Source organism: Miscanthus floridulus, chromosome 9 (genome assembly GCF_019320115.1).
Source record: "Miscanthus floridulus cultivar M001 chromosome 9, ASM1932011v1, whole genome shotgun sequence".
In the NCBI taxonomy this organism is placed as follows: Eukaryota; Viridiplantae; Streptophyta; class Magnoliopsida; order Poales; family Poaceae; genus Miscanthus; species Miscanthus floridulus.
Window position 1 is genome coordinate 32,467,211 of NC_089588.1, and position 19,812 is coordinate 32,487,022.

General features: G+C 43.2%; 1 protein-coding gene and 1 pseudogene across 1 annotated transcript; one reads left to right on the plus strand and one right to left on the minus strand.

Annotated features, from left to right (window-relative positions):
- Window positions 1-385: 385 nt before the first annotated feature.
- LOC136481677 (disease resistance protein RPM1-like) lies at window positions 386-15,675 on the plus strand (annotated as a pseudogene).
- A 1,164-nt stretch (window positions 15,676-16,839) lies between these two features.
- Window positions 16,840-18,015, minus strand: LOC136479608 (uncharacterized). The gene is made up of 3 exons (XM_066477417.1): window positions 17,565-18,015; window positions 17,227-17,450; window positions 16,840-17,098 (listed from the first exon to the last, which is right to left on the minus strand). Exons 1-3 carry the CDS (start codon window positions 17,835-17,837, stop codon window positions 16,840-16,842), a joined length of 756 nt encoding a protein of 251 aa, XP_066333514.1. The 5' UTR covers window positions 17,838-18,015.
- Window positions 18,016-19,812: the final 1,797 nt, after the last annotated feature.

Consider the following 19,812-nt stretch of genomic DNA (forward strand, 5'->3'; position numbering starts at 1 on the left):
CGATTTGTTGGACGGAAAAGCAGTTCAAGCGAACAGGGCTCCGTATCCCTTGTTGGTAGTTGATTCTTTTGTCACTGTTCTTGGCAGGGCCTTGCAGCATCGTTGCTCACAGAATGCAACTCCTCCAACTCTGACGACGAGGTTGACAGTGGCTAGAGCAAGGCCAGATCCGCACTACATGCTTGTTTTCTAGCTTACCCAATGTTCAGGTACACCATTGCAGCTCACGGTTTGTTCAATGTTAGTTCCAAATAAAGTTTCCATTGATTACCTGAAACAAACTCTGAATATTTAGTTGGTTTGTCAGGTTTAGCTTTGGTGGTCACGGTCTTGCTTACACTTTATCACTCTAAGAACTCAAGCAAGCGCACGCAACGCAACCACCATGGCTGAGGCTGTTGTCGGGGCACTGATTGGCAAGCTAGGTGCAGCCGTGGCGAAAGAAGCAGCAACCTATGGTGCATCCCTGCTTTACAAGGATGCCTCTGCCCTCAAGGGTCTTTTTGGCGAGATCTGCAGAGCTTTGAGGGAGTTGGAGAGCATGAAGACCTACTTGCGTGAGTCAGAGAAATTCATGGATACTGATGAGACCATGGGCATCTTCATCAAGACTATCCGGGAACTATCTTTCCGGATAGAGGATGTTGTTGACGAGTTCATGTACAAGCTTCATGGCAATAAACATGGAGGATTTGCAGCCAGGATAAAGAAGAAGGTAAAACAAGTCAAGGTTTGGCGCCGCCTATCTCGCCAACTTTGTGATATCAATATCGAGCTTGAAGACACTGTGAAAAGGAGGGACCGTTATGTAACTCCTATAATGGGGAGACATACTGGAAGCGCCCATCATTTTGCAAGGGAAGATACCAATCAAGCTTCGTGTTTTGCAAGGGAAGAGGAACTAGTGGGTATTGAAGATGATGCAGCGAAGCTCATGGAGTGGCTAGTCCATGATTTGGAACAAACACTGGTAGAGAACCGAGCTTTACTCCCGGTGGGGAACCCCCTCTAGTCCCGGTTCCCCACCCGGGAGCAAGCATCCGGGACTAAAGGGGGGGTCCTTTAGTCCCGGGTCAGGAACCGAGACTAAAGGAGGACCTTTAGTCCCGGTGGGTAACACCAACCGGGACTAAAGGTGCCTCCTGACATGCCACGATGGCCGGCACCTTTAGTCCCGGTTGGTAATACGAACCGGGACTAAAGGTTTTTTTTCTTTTTTCTTTTCTTTTCATTTTTTTGTTTTCTTTTCAAAATAGGTTTTCGAAGTCGTATTGTACGCTGCTAATTATACATTTATACGCGCATATAGTATGTTTCGGTTCAAGCACAATGAACGTATTAAATCACACAATTCAAGCATAGAAATATATATATATATATATATATATATATATATATATGCATATGTGTATTTTACATTATATTATTTCATGTGCATATATTACAAAAGATTGCATTATAGTTGTTGTGACATAACAAGTTTCTTCTCATCCTCTAGCTTGGCTTCAATGGCAGTGTTGGGTCGAAGTAGAACTCGCCCTTGGAATCGATGACCTGCTCATTAAAAAATCCGGCTATAGACTCTTGAATTGCTTTGATTTGGTCTTGCCGTATGACCTTTTCCTCCAATCATCGAGTCTACAGGTTTGAATTAAAGGAAAATAAATTAATATATGTACATATATATATATAAAGACATAGTAACACAATCAATAATAATAATTAAATGAATATATAGTGTATTTTTAACGTACTTTGAGTCTCTCTGTAGGAGTTCTTTGGGAGAGCACCTTGATAAACTTGCAAACATAGTAACCACAGTAGTTGTTCCCCTGTTCCTGCCTCAGACACCACTTTACGAGAAAAAGATTTGTCATCCAATCTGGTGATCCGGTGAAAGCTATATGTTTAATTAATAAAGATGATGCGATTCAGGGAACTTACTTTCAATGGGATTACATTCAGTGGCGCTTTGCATTTTTCCATGTGTTGCTTCTCAATAAAGGTTTTCCAAACACTGCCCAATAAAAAATTTGCCACGTCATCAGATATAGTTAATCATCATATTTGTGTGTATATATAGTTGCTAGAGATCCCGAAATTACCTCTGGATAATATCTATCATATCTTGGTAGTCTTGTTGTGGTTTTCTCATCGAGTCATAGATTATCAAGTGACTTTTCACCAGATCGATGTCCATCAATATCCAGTGATTGCTGCATGTGTTTATAGGATATAACGCATAACACTCATTAATTAACTAGAATCAACATATGAGCCATTAAGGCTATGATCGACATGATTAACACTCACTTGAAGTTATAGGGAAAGAGTATATCCTTCTTGTGGCGTTGGTTCACTAAGAAGTTCATGATGTTACTCTCTGACTCAGACTTCCAATTAGTCATTAGAGTAATTGGGTCTTTGAATACTATATGGGGATCAACAAAACCAATTTCATTGCAGCCTTCCTTTCTGAGCTCTGTCATTGTAAATCTGCATATATATAGTACTTGTTAGGATAATTTATATGCATATACAAACATATGATGAGTTTAATAATAGATCGAAAGAATTATTACTTACAGGCAATAGCAGCTAATGATAACTTTGTCCAGAGAGGTCAGGTGGCATAGTTGATGAAATTCTGCAAAGTCAACATACATAACATCATCGCCACGGAACCAATGTTCGTCTCTAATTCTGACACCAACGCAGAAGTCTCCACTGGTAGACGCCTGCATGTACCACTTGTTTAGCAGGTACATTTGCGTCCCCAGATCAGATAAGGCTTGAGGGTTGTATAGACTCTGGCCTAGTACAAATTTTTTCTTCCAAATATCAACCTCCGCCGCACTCTCAATGTTTCCATCACCAAACATCTGGTAAAGGTCGAGACCAGTCTCATCAAGAAATTCACCAAGGTGATCCAAATCGACATCCGGAGGTATGTTTGCCTGATGCATTAATCCTAAATTCGAACCATATTCATTACCAACAACTAGCGGGGGGATTGATTGGTGCGCTTGTTGTCCGAGTTGGGCAACTCCTTTCCCTGCCCGCTTCTTTTTCTGTGCCGCCTCAATTGACTTGGTGAGAGTGCGGTCATAGTCTGATAACGTTGATTTGGACGGCTTACGAGATTCCCGCTGTTGTTGCTGGTAAGAAGTCACCTTTTTTCTTAAAATATCCGGAGCTACGAAGAAGTACGGTTTCTCTGGGTTTCTCCTTGCTTCTTGATTCATTTTAAGTTTGTCATAGAATCTAGACATGTCTTTTTTATATGCATCAGTACCTTCTTCCTTCTCTTCAGATATTATTTTGGGAATAGCCCTTGGTTTCACGGTGGCTTTCTTTGCAGGCGGGGACTAGTTCTTCGTTTGAGGGGCTGGCCTCTTGCTAGGCTTCTTGGTAGGCGGGGGCGGGGGAGGCGTTGGAGACCTCCTTGGAGGTGTTGGCAGCGGCGTTGGAGACCTCCTTGGAGGTGGCGGCTGCGGCGTTGGAGACCTCCTTGGAGAGGGTGTGGATGCAGCCTCGTCTTCCAACACAATGTCATCGTACAGAGCACTATGATGATCTGGCGATTGAACAATTGGATTTAGGTTGGGGGAGGATCTGCTACAAAAAAAAGGAATGACATATTATTATGAGCAGATTGTTAATTATTTAAGCCAATACAAATTAATGATGTAGTGTTTTCATCCGCACGTACCTATGGTGAGGTAGTTCAGGAGGAGGTGGAGCCGACATCCCTGGAATGATGATGTAGCGCTTGCGCCATAGAATGAATGTCTTCTCCGCTTCTCCTAGAGTCTTCTCGCCATCACCTCCAGGAATGTCAAGAGGCAAATCACTAAAACCTTTTTCAGCTTTATCTACCGAGATGGTAGCATATCCTTCTTGGATTATATTCCCATGAATCCTTGGTGTCTTGGTTCGGTCGATAGGATTAACAAGACCGATAGCCACCTTGATTGTGGAATTCTCCTTCGGAATGTGTAGCTCACACGTTGTACAAGGTTCAGTGACGTCATCCACAGGGAAGCGCAGTCCTGTGTCCCCTTGATTTGGTATCTCCGTGGAAGCGCAGCTGCTTTTCAACTGAACAGATTGGCTAATGTTGATTCCTGGCTCTGATGCCTGCTTGCTTGCACTCACTGCTATTTGCACTTGCCTTTTGATTTCCTCCTGCATTCTCGCTTCAAGGTTTTTTTCCCGCTCCTGTGCTTCACGCACCGCTTCCTCCAACCTCTGGAGCCGTTGTGCCTCTTCTTCCTTCTTTCTCTGGCGACTTCTGTAGGAAGGTCTGTCCTGAGGGAATCCATGCTCCCACGAGACACTTCCTTTGCCTCTAGTTCGGCCACCATGTTCAATAGTCCCGATGGCGTATGTCAGCTCATCCTTCTCTCTGTTGGGCCTGAACGCACCACTAGCAGTAGCTCTCTGAGCATAAAACAATCTTTCTGCTGCTTCTTGCAGTCTTGCGCCAAAAACGCACTTCCCTGTCTCCTGGTCTAGTGTTCCCCCATGAGCGAAAAACCAATTCTTTGCACGTTCTCCCCACTCGAGTGATTCTGGTCTGATACCCTTGGCAAGAAGGTCTGCTTCCATTTTGTTCCACTTCTTAATGGCAGTCGGGTAGCCACCTGATCCCAAGGTATGGTGGTATGTCTTCTGTTGGGCATTACGTTGGTTCTTTATCACCCGACTCACACCCTCTTCCGAAGTCTTGTACTGTACAAACTCATCCCAATAGGGCCTCTGCTTTGAGATCGGGCCTGGGACAGTAAAATCTGGTGCTATGTTCTTCTTGACATACGTCGTGTATAGGTGTTTCTTCCAAGTCTGAAACTGGGTGGCCATCTTCTTCATTGCCCAATCCCTAACTCGCTCCTTCAATTCATCACCATCTATTATATCATCATAATCATCTGTTTGGAGCGTGAAATGTACCAAGACATCATTCCAAATTAACGTCTTGTCACGATCGGAGACAAAACTGATATGAGGAGCATTGGTCTTCTTCTTCCATTCACGGGTACTAATCGGGAGCCGGTCCCGTACAAGGTAACCACAGTGGTGCACAAATTTCATTTTATTCGGCCCCCCCGGTTCTCCTGTATCCACATTGAACTCCGAGATGATGAAGCGACCCTCCAATGGCTTTTTGGGACCTCGAACATTTTTACTCTTCGTTGTAGTTGTTGATGTCGATCCAGAGGGCTACAAAACATAAACATTATTTTTAATATCATGAGCACACATAAGACATATGATAATATATATATATAGCTAATAATAAAAAATATATACTTGGCCAATATGTTGTTGCTCATTTTGTTCAAGAGCTAAGTACTGACTCCCGTCATCTACATCCTCTTGCACGTTATTTTTAGCACCATCATCGCTGGCAACTTGAGTGCCAGTGTTGATCAAATTCATCATCAACTCCTCCTCATCCATATTTCTCGGGTCGGCCATCTAGCTTCAAAAAACAAAACCAATATATAGTACGTCAAATCTTTGCTTATTACATGCGTAAAATCTACAAACAATATGCATTATTAAATCTTGCCCCTCGATCACGGACGCAATTCGCCACACTAGGACGAACTACGTCGGTACTAGGGCGAATTAGGGCACGAGAAAGGGCGGTGTGACAAGAGTGGCGGTGCTCCACTCCGCCGTATATATGTCTGTACACATGGGTGAACGAGGGCGGCGGTGCTCCGCCGTATACATAGAAACGCATGGACGAAATGCATATGAATACAAATGACGTATATATACGTGTCGGCGCGGTGGCCGGTGTGCTGACGACGATGACGTGAGGCGGGCCGGCGTGCTGACGACGACGACGACGTGAGGCGGGCCGGGGCGGTGTCGGTGCGTGATGTTGTGATCCTATGTACCATGTGAACCATGTAGTCATTCATCATATGAGAAAATTCTATGTTAATAATGTAAGTATAAGTCATTATGAAATGTAAGTATATGTGTCTTATTGCTCATATAACCATTACTATTTCCGAAATGATAAGAATTTATTTTCTTCTTCTACAGGCGATCTCTGATGCTATGATATAAAGTTTGAAGATAGTCTTCCCGGAAAAAAATATGTAATGCTCATATTACTTTAGCAACATTAATATATTATATCTGTATATTCAAAGTTCACAAATGAAGAAACATTGAAGTTTTCCTTCATTTGTCTGTAGCCATGCATGCAAGTCCAATAAAAACTGCTAACATCATCACATGTGATATTTTTGATAAACTCAAAAACGCTTAGTTTACAAACTGGGTATCAAAATTGAGTTCCTATTTGACCATTATATATCCTACAACAAATCCTTCAAAAAAAAGACCCTACATGAATATATTTGGATAAAATTTTGTTAACAAACATTGATCTATGAAGATAGAAAAAATTCTTCTATTGAAACTGCATCTTGAAATAATGGCATATCATATAGTGATGAATATATGGCGGTTGATGGGCTGGATCATTAGCGGATGGTTCGTAGCGTTGTTTCCAAATAATATATAGCGTGTTTATTATACAAGCCATGGATTTACATCGATCTAATTAATTTCTAAAGTAATTTCATTGGTGATCCTTAATTATACTTGTCATGAGTTCAGGTCCCAGTGATCTTAAAATGTATTTTTGTACCATAAAATGCAGTTTTTGACACTCTAATTAAACTTGCTAATTTATCCATATAATATCCAAATATTCAAAACTTGCCTTAAGATATGTTTTTATTTAAAATCATTTAGAGTTCCAAATATTCATTTTTAGTTTCTAGATTTTGTGATTCAAAATTTGGAATTTTCAATCGACCTCGACCGTTGACATGGCTTACACCAAAGTTGTAGTTTTCGACGTGATCTATAACTCGGCAGTGGAGGGCTCGGACGAATGTACAAAGAGATCGATGAATATATCACCTCGATCAAGCTCGGCAGTGTACTGGAGGGCCTCGGGCCGGCGCGGTGGGGCAACGCGCGGTGGAGGGCCTCGGGCGCGGAGGAGGGCGCGGTGGAGGGCCACGGGCAAGCGCGGAGGAGGGGCACGGGCGCGCGCGGTGGAGGCCGCACGAGGAAGAAGACGGCGGCGCCGGTGTCACGGAAGGCGAACGGACGCGGCGCGAGGAAGAAGAGGGCGGCGGTGTTCGACGAGGAAGAAGACGAGCGGATCGATCTGCCAGGCGCTGGAGGTTATATAGCAGAGAGAATTACTCCCGGTGCCAGCCACCAACCGGGAGTAAAAACCCTTTACTCCCGGTGCGTATTACCAACCGGGAGTAAAGGTTCCTTTACTCCCGGTGCGTGTTACCAACCGGGAGTAAAGGTATACCTTTACTCCCGGTTGGTAACACGCACCGGGAGTAAAGGCTTTTTTTGGCGGGCCACGAAACTGCAGCCCACCTTTACTCCCGGGTGGGCTTCCCACCCGGGAGTAAAGGTGGCCTGCAGTTTCGTTTCCCGCCTGTTTTAAGCAATAGTCTTGTTAAATACAATAGAAATGCAATAGTTTTTATTAAATACATAGTAAATTAAATAAAAGGCATAAAATTATTTTGTTAAAAATATGAATTTTATTTTTGTTTATTGCACATAGGAAAAATCGATAACCTAACTTTTTTTATTTTTTGTTAGAATTATAAAACATAATGTAACTAATATTTATTATTTCGTTAATGCAAAAATGTAGTGTTTAATTAAAATTATTAAAATTATTGGTTTTGGACAGAAAATTTGTTTTCACATCATTTTAACGTTAATATTTTAATTTTTCATCACTCAGTATCCTAATTTACCTTTTTGAGAGAGAAATCCCACCAAATCAAACATTGATTTAATTTGAAACATGACATAATAAACATCTGAATTCACAATTATTACATAATATCTCAAACACACACTATATTAAATCACTATATCATCAAGTGGGCACAGCAGTGAACTTCTTCTTTACGTATGTCCCTTGGTTATGATCGCTTCGTAACCATGGAGTGTCCTCATCATTTACCAAGATGCTAGGGTCTTTGTTCACTTTGAAGGGCGGAATTCGATCATCCTTTTCATATTCTTCTGACATGTCCGACTTGTCCTCAATTCCCACGATGACTCTTTTCCCTGAAAGAACTATGTGGCGCTTTGGCTCTTTGGTTGAGTCATTATCGTTTTTCCCTCTTTTTGGTTTGGTAGACATATCATTGACATAGAACACCTGATTCACATCCTTGGCAAGGACGAATGGTTCGTCTTTGTACCCAATATTACTAAGGTCTACTGTTGTCATTCCATACTCGTTGTCTACTGTTACCCCGCCTCCGGTCACCTTGACCCATTGGCACTTGAACAATGGGATCTTCAAAGTAGGTGCATATTCTAGTTCCCATATTTCATCTATGCGTCCATAATATGTCTGCTTATTCCCATTCGGGTCTGTGGCATCTATGCGGACACCACTGTTTTGGTTGGTACTCCTTTTATCTTGGGCTACTGTGTAGAATATGTTCCCATTTATCTCGTACCCTTTGTATGTGACGATATGCCATGATGGTTGCATAGCCAATAAATACAGTTGCTCATGGATGCTCTCATCACCTTGACATTTTTTTCGCAACCAACCGCCGAAAGTTTCCATGTGCTTATGCGTAATCCAAGCTTCAGTCTTCCCTGGAAACTCGGATCATAAGAGATCCTTGTGTGTCTCAATATACGGATCTACCAAAGAGGAGTTCTATAGAACTGTGTAGTGCGCTTTATTGAAATAATCATCATCCGTACCAATATATGTTTTTCTCCCTAGTGTCCCCTTTCCGCTTAGTCTCCCCTCATGTCTCGATTCAGGAACACCAATCGAGTCAAGGTCGGGAATAAAGTCAACACAGAACTCAATGACCTCTTCTGTTCCATAGCCCTTGGCGATGCTTCCTTCTGGGCGAGCACGGTTGTGAACATATTTCTTCAGGACTCCCATGAATCTCTCTAAGGGGAACATGTTGTGTAGGAACACAGGACCGAGAGTGAAAATCTCCTTGACTAGGTGAACTAGGAGGTGTGTCATAATATCAAAGAAGGAAGGAGGGAACACTAACTCAAAGCTGACGAGACATTGAACCACATCATTCTGTAGTTTAGCTAGATCAGTTGGATCAATTGCCTTCTGAGAAATTGCATTGAGGAATGCACATAGCTTTACGGTGGCTAGACGTACATTTGGAGGTAGAATTCCTCTTAATGCAACTGGAAGTAATTGCGTCATGAGAACGTGACAGTCATGGGACTTTAAGTTACAGAATTTCTTCTCTGGCACATTTATAATACCCTTTATATTCGAGGAGAATCCAGATGGTACCTTGATGTTGTTTAAGCATTCAAACATGATTTCCTTCTCCTCTTTGCTTAGAGTGTAGCTAGCAGGACGTAAGTAATGGCGTCCATCATCTGTCTTCTCTGGATGCAGGTTGTCTCTTTCTCTCAAACAACGCAGGTCCTGTCGTGCTTCAAATGTGTCCTTAGGCTTTCCATACACACCCATAAAGCCTAGCAGGTTCACACAAAGATTCTTCGTCAGGTGCATCACGTCGATCGAGCTATGGACCTCCAGGACTTGCCAATAGGGTAGGTCCCAAAATATGGACTTTTTCTTCCACATGGGTGCGTGACCGTTAGCGTCTTTCGGAATAGGTTGGCTTCCATGTCCTTTTCCAAAGACGACTTTCACATCATTGACCATATCGAGTACATCCTCACCGGTTCGGTTGCGAGGCTTGGTCAGGTGGTCTGCCTTCCCTTTAAAATGCTTACCTTTCTTTCTTACGGGGTGATTTGCAGGAAGAAATCGACGATGGCCAAGGTACACGACCTTTCGACATTTTTTCAAGAATACACCTCTAATATCACCGAAGCAGTGTGTGCATGCATTATATCCCTTGTTTGACTGTCCTGAAAGATTACTTAGAGCAGGCCAATCATTGATTGTTACGAACAACAATGCTCGCAGATCAAAGTGTTCCTGTTTGTACTCATCCCACACACGTACACCTTCTTTATTCCACAAAATGAGAAGTTCGTCAATAAGCGGTCTCAGGTACACATCGATGTCATTGCCAGGTTGCTTCGGGCCTTGGATGAGCACAGGCATCATAATGAACTTCCGCTTCATGCATAACCAAGGAGGAATGTTGTAGATACTTAGAGTAACAGGCCAAGTGCTATGACTACTGTTCTGCTCTCCAAAAGGATTGATACCATCTGTACTTAAAGCAAACCTTAAGTTTCTTGCGTCATTTGCAAACTCCGGGAATTCTCTGTCGATTGCTCTCCACTGGGACCCATCAGCAGGGTGTCTCAACATATTGTCTACCTTACGGTCTTCTTTGTGCCATCGTAACAATTTTGCATGTTCTTTGTTTCTGAACAGACGTTTCAAGCGTGGTATTATAGGAGCATACCACATAACCTTGGCAGGGATTTTCTTACGCGGACGTTCGCCCTCAACATCACCAGGGTCATCTCGCCTGATCTTATACCACGACGCATGGCATACCGGGCATGCATCCAATTTCTCGTACTCTTTGCCACGGTATAGGATGCAGTCATTAGGACATGCATGTATCTTCTCTATTTCTAGCCCCATAGGACAGACAACTTGTTTTGCTTCGTAGGTAGTGGCGGGCAATTCATTGTACTTCGGAAGCATCTTCTTTTGGATTTTTAGTAACTCTCCAAATCCCTTGTCAGATACACCATTCTTTGCCTTCCATTGCAGCAATTCTAGTGTGGTTCCCAATTTTTTCTGCCCTGCATCACAAGTTGGGTACAACAATTTCTTGTGATCTTCTAGCATCCGCTCGAACTTGATCTTCTCCTTTTCACTTTCACATTCTCTTTGTGCATCACGAATGACCTGACAAAGATCATCAGCCGGCTCATCTTCTGCGGCTACCTCTTCTTCAGCTTCTCCCATTGCAGTATCATTGAAGCACGCACCATCAGGAATAATATCATTGTCGTCCCATTGTTCTTCTTCACCTTCTTCCATTACAACACCGGTTTCTCCGTGCTTTGCCCAACAAATATAGTTTGGCATGAAACCCGACTTGAACAAGTGTGAATGAAGAGTCCTTGAGCAAGGATATTCCACCGTATTCTTACATATGGCACATGGGCAGCACATGAAACCGTCGCGTTTGTTTGCCTCGGCCGCACGTAACAAAGAATGCACGCCGTCAATGAACTCTTGGGAGCGGCGATCAGCATTATACATCCAATAACGGCTCATCTACATTACATGACATAAATATCATATTAAAACCTAGATCATAATTAATTATTTATACAACATGCGTGCCACCACAAAAGATATAAATTTATGAAAGCATCGCTACAATGTAGACAATCCCAACTACCACTAAAAGAACTAAAGCTAAAATACATTTCAGGAGCACAAGGATTTCGCGACCAATCTCAACTAAAACAGACAGATCCCCCGATTGTGCAACATCTTTGGGCTTCTTCGGCTGGATCACTGCCTCATTAGCCGCCGTATCTGCCTGTTGTGCAAGATATTTTTGCACGAGTTCAACATACTCTTCCTCCCAGTAGAAGCCTGAACATCGTCCACTGCCATCCCACTGAAATTAAAACAAAAAATTAGAACTTTAATCACAACCATCATGAAAATAGGTATAAACTAACCATAATCATTAAATACGATAAAATAACTCACATTGCGATCCGGACACTTGTAGAAGATACGATCTTTGTTGGGACCCTCCTTCTTCACTCGGTACTCCATCACAATCTTCGTCTCATCACGACACTTGCCGCATGGAATGAGAGGAAGGCCCGGCCTAAGTCGCTTTGGAAACCCATGAGAGGCCGAGGACCCGGAAGCAGTTGCCATCTACTCTCTATACTCATTTTTTAATACACTATAAATTTCTCCTTTTATAAACAAATAAAATTAACAAACTATAAAATTATCTAGATCTCTAAACAATGATATTTTTAATGGTCATTGTGTTCTCGTCTTTTACTGCGGCAGGTAAGTAATTCATATGATATTTCCGCAAATTAACAGAAGAATGGGAATGTACACACATAACAGACTACTACGTTTAGGTACGGTGATTGACATACTACTGCGACGATATCGGGACATGTGAATAAATAACCATCCGTACTAGTTGACCTTGCTTACGTGATCAGCTCGGCGAGCATGTCTCCACCGGACGGCACCGTACTTGGTCAAGGAAGAGCTCCGATTCTACGAGGAAGGGAACACGGTCTTCCACGACCGTTGTCGCTCTCCCTCGTAGAATCAAAGCTCCTCCTTGACGTCCGTTACCGCTCGGCAGAGAACATCCTCGCCGACCTGAACACGGTCCGCAAGTTCAACTAGTAAGGATTTGCTATAATTTTCTAACTATTTTCTAACTTTATATTTATATATACTACGTTTAGGTACGGTGATTGACAGACTACTACGACGATATCGGGACATGTGAATAAATAACCATCCGTACTAATTGACCTTGCTTACATGATCAGCTCGGCGAGCATTTCTCCACCGAACGACACCGTACTTGGTCAAGGAAGAGCTCCGATTCTACAAGGAAGGGAACACGGTCTTCCACGACCGTTGTCGCTCTCCCTCGTAGAATCAAAGCTCCTCCTTGACGTCCGTTACCGCTCGGTAGAGAACATCCTCGCCGACCTGAACACGGTCCGCAAGTTCAACTAGTAAGGATTTGCTATAATTTTCTAACTATTTTCTAACTTTATATTTATATATACTTTAACCTTCTTTCATGTAAATATACAAGCTTGAAGTGATTTTGAGCTCAAATTGCTTATAAATGAAAAAAACCACAATAAAGAACCATAAATATATATAGTGAACAAAACGGCATAAGATAATGGTAAAAAATGAGAGTATGAGATTGGTAACCTTTACAATTGAAGAATCGACGGAGGAATCGAAGAAATCGACGGAGGAATCCAAGAATGGATGGAGGAACAATGGAGGGAGGGAGGAAGCAAGAACACTACTGCAGTGAGCTTCAAAATGTGCTGAGCTCGGGCTCGGGGCCGGGAGGAAGGAGGAGACGGCCGATTTATAAAGGGAGAACATTTAGTCCCGGTTGATGGATCCAACCGGGACTAAAGGTAACTTTCCAACCCCGGGCGCAGCCACGGCCCGGGAGTAGACCTTTACTCCCGGTTGGAGCCACCAACCGGGAGTAAAAGTATACCTTTAGTCCCGGTTGGTGGCTCCAACCGGGACTAAAGGTCCCTGCCACCTCTGTCTGGCGCAGTAGCCGTTGGGCAGGGACCTTTAGTTCCGGTTGGAGCCTCCAACCGGGACTAAAGGTATTTCTAGTCCCGGGGGCAAAAAATTCCGGGACTAGAGCCCATTTTGGTCGAGGATCAAAGGTCTGTTCTCTACTAGTGAAAGGAACACCAAAATCAGCACAGTGTGGGGGATGGCTGGAGTAGGCAAAACTACTTTAGTTGACCATGTCTATAAGAGTGTGAAATTAGATTTTGATGCTTCTGCATGGGTAACTGTGTCCAAGAACTTGCTGAAGAAAATTTGTACAGAGTTCAACGTGCCAGTTGATTCTAGCTTTATGGATATGAGAAGATTAGTTTATGCCATCCGTAGACATCTTGAAGGTAAAAGGTTTATCTTGGTATTGGATGATGTCTGGGAAAAAGAGCTGTGGATAAACAATATCATGCCTGTATTCCCGGCTAATTGTACTAGCCGATTTGTTCTTACATCAAGATTATCTGAAGTTGCATCTTTGGCAAGTAGTAACTGTGCAATTGAGCTGAAACCGCTACAAGGCCATCAATCTTTTATGCTATTTTGCAAGTTAGCCTTTTGGGATAATGATGATAAAAGGTGTCCTCCGGAGTTATCGGATTTGGCCACAAAGTTCTTACAAAAGTGTGAAGGTTTGCCTATTGCTATTGCATGCTTAGGCCGCCTGCTATCCTGTAAACCCCCAACATACACTGAATGGAAAATTTTGTTCGACGAGTTAAGAGTTGTAGTGGGTTAGAAACACAATCCCTGGTGTTGAAACAATTCTGAAAGTCAGCTGGGAGGATCTTCCATATGAACTGAAGAATTGTTTCTTGCATTGTGCACTATTTCCTGAGGATTATAAACTTAAGAGGAGGAGGTTAATTAGGCATTGGATTACTTCTGGATTCATCAAGAAAAAGGAAAATAAAACACTGGAACAAGTGGCAGAGGGCTACTTGAATGATCTTGTGAACCGAAGCCTACTACAAGTTGTGATGAACAATGAGTTTGGACGAGTAAAATGTTGCCGAATGCATGACGTCATCCGCCATATTGCCATTGAAAAAGCCGAGAAAGAATGCTTTGGTAAAGTTTATGAGGGCAATTGGACTTTTTTGGTACACCCAACACGTAGACTGTCAATACAGAGCACCAATATTGAACTGTTAAATCTATCCAGTGCGACACATCTTCGCCAAATACATGTTTTTACAAGGTTTGTTGATATTGATCGGCTCAGGCCAATCCTTTCATCTTCAGTTTTGTTGTCAACATTGGATCTGCAAGGTACTGAAATCAAGGTGCTGCCTAATGAGATCTTTAGCTTGTTTAATCTGCGTTTCTTGGGTCTTTGAAATACCAAAATGGAGGTTCTGCCAGAGGCCATTGGAAGATTGGCAAACTTAGAAGTACTGGATACATGGTTTACTTGTCTGCTATCTTTACCAAATGATGTAGTTAAAGTGTTAAACTGATAAAGCTTAGATACCTATATGCAACTGTAAAGGTCACTGAAGGATCTTTCTCGCGTAATCATGAGTGAAGATGCCTAGGGGCATAAAGAACTTGACAGGACTGCATGCTCTGCAAAATGTTAAAGCTACCTCAGAGACTCTATGTGATGTTGCAGCGTTGATAGAGTTACGGACATTTTCAGTTGACGATGTTACATGTGAACACTCATTAATCTTGAGGAATGCTCTCCTGAAGATGAGCAATCTTGTCAGTTTGTCAATTACTACTATGTCAAACGAAAATGAGGTATTGCCACTGGAAGAACTCTGTTTACCAGAAAGTCTTTGCAAACTTGGATGGCAGGGAAGCTCAAAAAGAAACGAATGCCTCATATTTTGTCATCTTGGTTGCACCTTAACAATCTCACTGAACTCTATCTGATGTCCTCCAAACTTGATGAAAATTCATTTCCTACCCTCATGGTGTTGCGTAGTTTATGCTTAATTACCCTTGTCAAGGCTTATGATGAACAGACATTATGCTTTCCTTCGCAGTCATTCCCAAGACTGAAAGAATTACGAGTGTGGTGTGCTCCACAGCTCAACCGAGTTGAAATAGAAAAAGATGCACTGGGAAGCCTTGCTAAGCTATGATTTGTGGAGTGCCTAGAACTCAAGCGCCTCCCTCATGGCCTCAAGTATCTTGCGATCCTTGATGAATTACATTTGGTAAATACGGCAGTTGAGCTTATAGAGTTGGCAAATGAATGCGAGGAAGAACTTATGAAGATTAGCCACATTAGAAAGTTTACTATCATATCAAATGAGAAAAACTTTACGCGAAGAATTGTTTCCAGCGAAGGGAATGAATTCGCTGGCTGAAGGCTAGATACTGTTCCCAGATTTCACGCACAAGAGGTATGGTTTTTTGTGGCTTCTTTTGTTTTAACGTATTTTTTTTGTGGCTTTCTTGGGGTCCTTTGGGACGCGGCAACATGCTATCACTCCTAAATATCTTGTTGGTTTTTACTTTCCTCAGATCCAGTTCGTTGGTGGCTGAACATGTATTGAGCTATCGATTGAGGCGACACATCGACACGTCCAGCAGCGAAGGGAATGGCATAAATTCTGCATGGTTTCAGATTGAAGAATGGAGTGTGTCCGTACAGATATACTTAAGCAAATTAGCATGAGAATTAAGCTCAAACATTTCTTTTATTTAGGTGCTACATGTCATTTGGGAATTGGGATTTTTGTTAATTTAAAAATACTAGTCCATCAATCTACTGCACGAGCTAGAATCTCATGCATAAGTATTAGATGCTAATGCTTAATACCTACTACTAATAAAAATTATTTATTTTAATTTGCATGTTTCTTTCTTTTTGTTCATTTCCTAACACAATATATATAAGATACTCTATTGTCTCTCGTCAATTGTGATAAACTCATCGATCACAGATATATTTTTATCAATATATAGTTTTTTCTTTTTTTTAAATACCTCCGTATATGTTTAGTATGCATTTAATTTACATGTTACACAAATTGTAGTGGCTCTTCTTAGAGCCATGTCTCATGACTTGTGAGGCCAAAGAGTAAACACATAGGGAGCTGTGTGGGGAATAAAAGCTACTCCCTCCGTTCCAAAATAGAAGTCGTTATGGGATATATACAGGTCGAACTTTCTCAACTTTAACTAGGTTTGCACAAAATACGTGCAACATTTATATCTCCAAATAAGTTTATTATGAAAGTGTATTCAACGATCTACCCTAATAATACTAATTAAGTATTATAAATATATATATATATATATATATATATATATATATATATATATATATTTAATCAAAGTTAAAAATGTTTGACTTCTCAGAATGTGAGAATGACATCTATTTTGGGACGGAGTGAGTACTCGGAGAAGTGGCAGTAGATCAGAGTGCTTTTGATCTACTTTGACGAGATGGGACGGAACTCAAGATGTCAACAATATTTCTATAATTGCGGGGGCATCACAAGCCATTTCGCCACACCGAGTCAAAGTCAAGTTTGATTATCGGGCAGTGGCCTCTCTGGCACCAGCCTTCGGCTGATTGATCCTTTGATGCCTCGCCCAAGTTCTCGCGACCATGAATTCTGCTTGCGACCTTCACGACATTGTAGCCTTCGCACGAGATCTTCCGGCTTCACCATTGCTCCCTCGTTCTGAGCGAAGAGGGCTTCCTCGGTACCATTGGGGTGGGAAAGCTTCGCACAATGAGACATTCTTGGTGTCTTTGCGACGAGGAGTTTCCCGTTGAGCCTTTTACATGTATGTTATTAAGAAAGTTTGTAATTATACAGAAGCCATTAAAAGAGTGACTGCACACATATGCCACCGCTCTAAACTTCTTTGTCTTACATGCCATTTCGTCCTTGTCCTACGCTAACGTTGGGTAACGGAGGAGGAAAAAGACCAGCATGCCCTCAGGAAGAAAGATGCAATGTCTTCCGGAGGCAGCAACGGCGAAGATGACACGCTCAATCTTCCTCCCAGCAACATAAACGTCCTCATACAGCACCTCCGCCCACACGGATCTTCGGACCTCATACGCCGCCATGCCATCTATCGTCTGCATTTCCTGCGCCTGTGGATTATTCCTCAGAGCTTGCACCTAAAGTCATTCGAAACAAATTAACAAAGCTGCAGCCATTTTTTCTTGTATAAAGTTAGAATATGTTCCTGCATGTAGGTTTCAACAACCGAGATGGCGAGATCACGCACTGACCTGCTGCCACACTTCATCTACGACCTTCTTCCCTTGCGCCACCCCCGTGCTGTCAACGACCCATTGACGCAGCGACGACGAACCACCTCTCGAGCTCTCTACCACCAGGCTCTGCAATGCCTCGTTAGCAAGGTCGAACAGCATCCTGTGATCCGTTGCCGCAGTTGTTCCTCCGGCAGTTCCATCGTACCTGCCGCCGCCGACGATGTAGTCGCCGCGGTAGTAGTACATGTCCTCGAAGACGTCGTCGCAGATGGGCATCGGCCTCGCCATCGAGTCCACCCTAGCATTGGCCGACGACGGTCCGTCGTCGTCGTCGTATAAGCCGGCGGCGATTAGAACCTCTGTTATGTAGTCTCGGCTGCACGCTGCTTCGACGTCGGTGATGTCTGTCCTGAATGATGATTCACTGGCAGTGGCAGGTGCCTCGAATTCTGACAGGAATTTTGGACTCAGCTCTGCATATAGGAGACTATATCATGTTAAAAAACAGAAACTAATTAATCAGAGGATTGCTTGTGGTTTTGTTGCTACATTGAAGCTACTAAGCCTGTCATATATATACATGTACATTCATTACCTGACAAGGTGAAGTGCAAATCGCTGAAGAAATGGCGGGAACTGTGGCCCGCTGCAACCTCCAATGGGGACACTGGGCTCGGAGGCAGCTCGCTGAGATTTGCCTAACATAATAGCAGCAAGCGAAAAGCAACAGAATTTCAGTCAGTCCATTTTCCCTTGCTGAAACATACATCATTCATATTACAGTAGCAGCAAGTAAATAAAGTAATAAGTAATTTGATGCTGATATTTACTGTTAGTAGATATATCTACTTGCCTGTGCAACCTTGAACAGGTTGAAAGTTTCATGAGATGGAGGTGACGCTGCGCAGACGGACATCTCCATTAGCAGGATGGATCTCTGCAAGAGACGCCTTGTGTTTAAGCGAAGCAACTTTGTGCGCTGCTAACAGACATCTCCCGTCGACTCTCGGGCCGCTGAGCTAGCCCCGGTGGCCACCGCCGAAAACCGCCGCTGGCTGCTCCGGCCACAGACTCTCCGCCCGCTGGGCTAGCCTGCTGCCAAGGGAGGAGAAGGAGAACCCTGATTCTGGTGCAGAGAAGGACCGGAACAGCAGCCGTGGTGACGGCACAGCGTCGTCGTCCTTGTGCTTCGTCAGGGTCAGGCACTCGCTTCTGAAGCTCTGGCCGTCGTCAGGAACGCCGCCGACGCCTGGCCGGAGTACTGAAAGAGATGCATCCGACGTCGTCATCGATTCTTCATGGGCTGGTGACACGGTTTGGCTCTTCGTCAGAATGTAAGCCTCTGGAGATGCATGTGTTGTGGTTGTGGCGGCGTTGCGCTTGCGATCGCTTCTGAAAGCGCGAAAGGACTGTGACCGGCAGTGAGTACTGTGAGCTCTCTCTGAACCCTGTCCTTGACCTCCTGAAGAAGCACGCTCATGTTGGCATCCATGTGGAGCTTCGGCAGACCAAGCAAGACGGGGGTTTTCTGACCACCACCAATGGCAACACCACCTGTAGCTGTAGTATCAGATTCAGAACAAGTGGCAGGCTTGAGGAGCACTATCGGCGTGTGCCTGTGCTGTGTGACGGCAGCTCTTGAGCTTGAGCAGCAGGCGCGCCGTGGCCGTGGCCATGTCCATGTCCATCCCTGCGCGGCGGTCAATCGAGCGAGATGGGGAGAGTGAGGGACCGGTGGCGGTCAATCGTATTCTACACGGTCTCCACCGTCCAAGGGCAACACGGACAATTTCCCTGGCCGGTCCCACCTGTAAGGCCTACCAAACGGCGAAAATGAGACAGACCAAGGACGGAATGGCATGTAAAGCAAAGAAGTTTAGAGCAGTGACACCTGTGTGCGGTCACCTTTTTTAATGGCTTCTGTGTAATTACAAATTTCTTAATGGCATACATGTAAAAGGCTCTTTCCCATTCCCTAGGAACACAAAGAGCGTCGACACATCTAGAAACCTTGATAAGGTTTTTAAACAATGGAAAATGTCTTTAAGCTTTTAAAAATATGAAGAAAAAATTCTAGATATATATTGAGACACGAAAAATCCAAATAAACTATTTAGAGTTCTGAAAATATCCTAGATTCTTTAAAAATAGATTAGCTCTACAAAAATGGAAGTATCAAAAATCTATAAAATTCCGAAAACATTGTAATTGATATGCAAACTTGTTTTGAAAACTTTTCACAACAAAAAAACACAACCAGTAT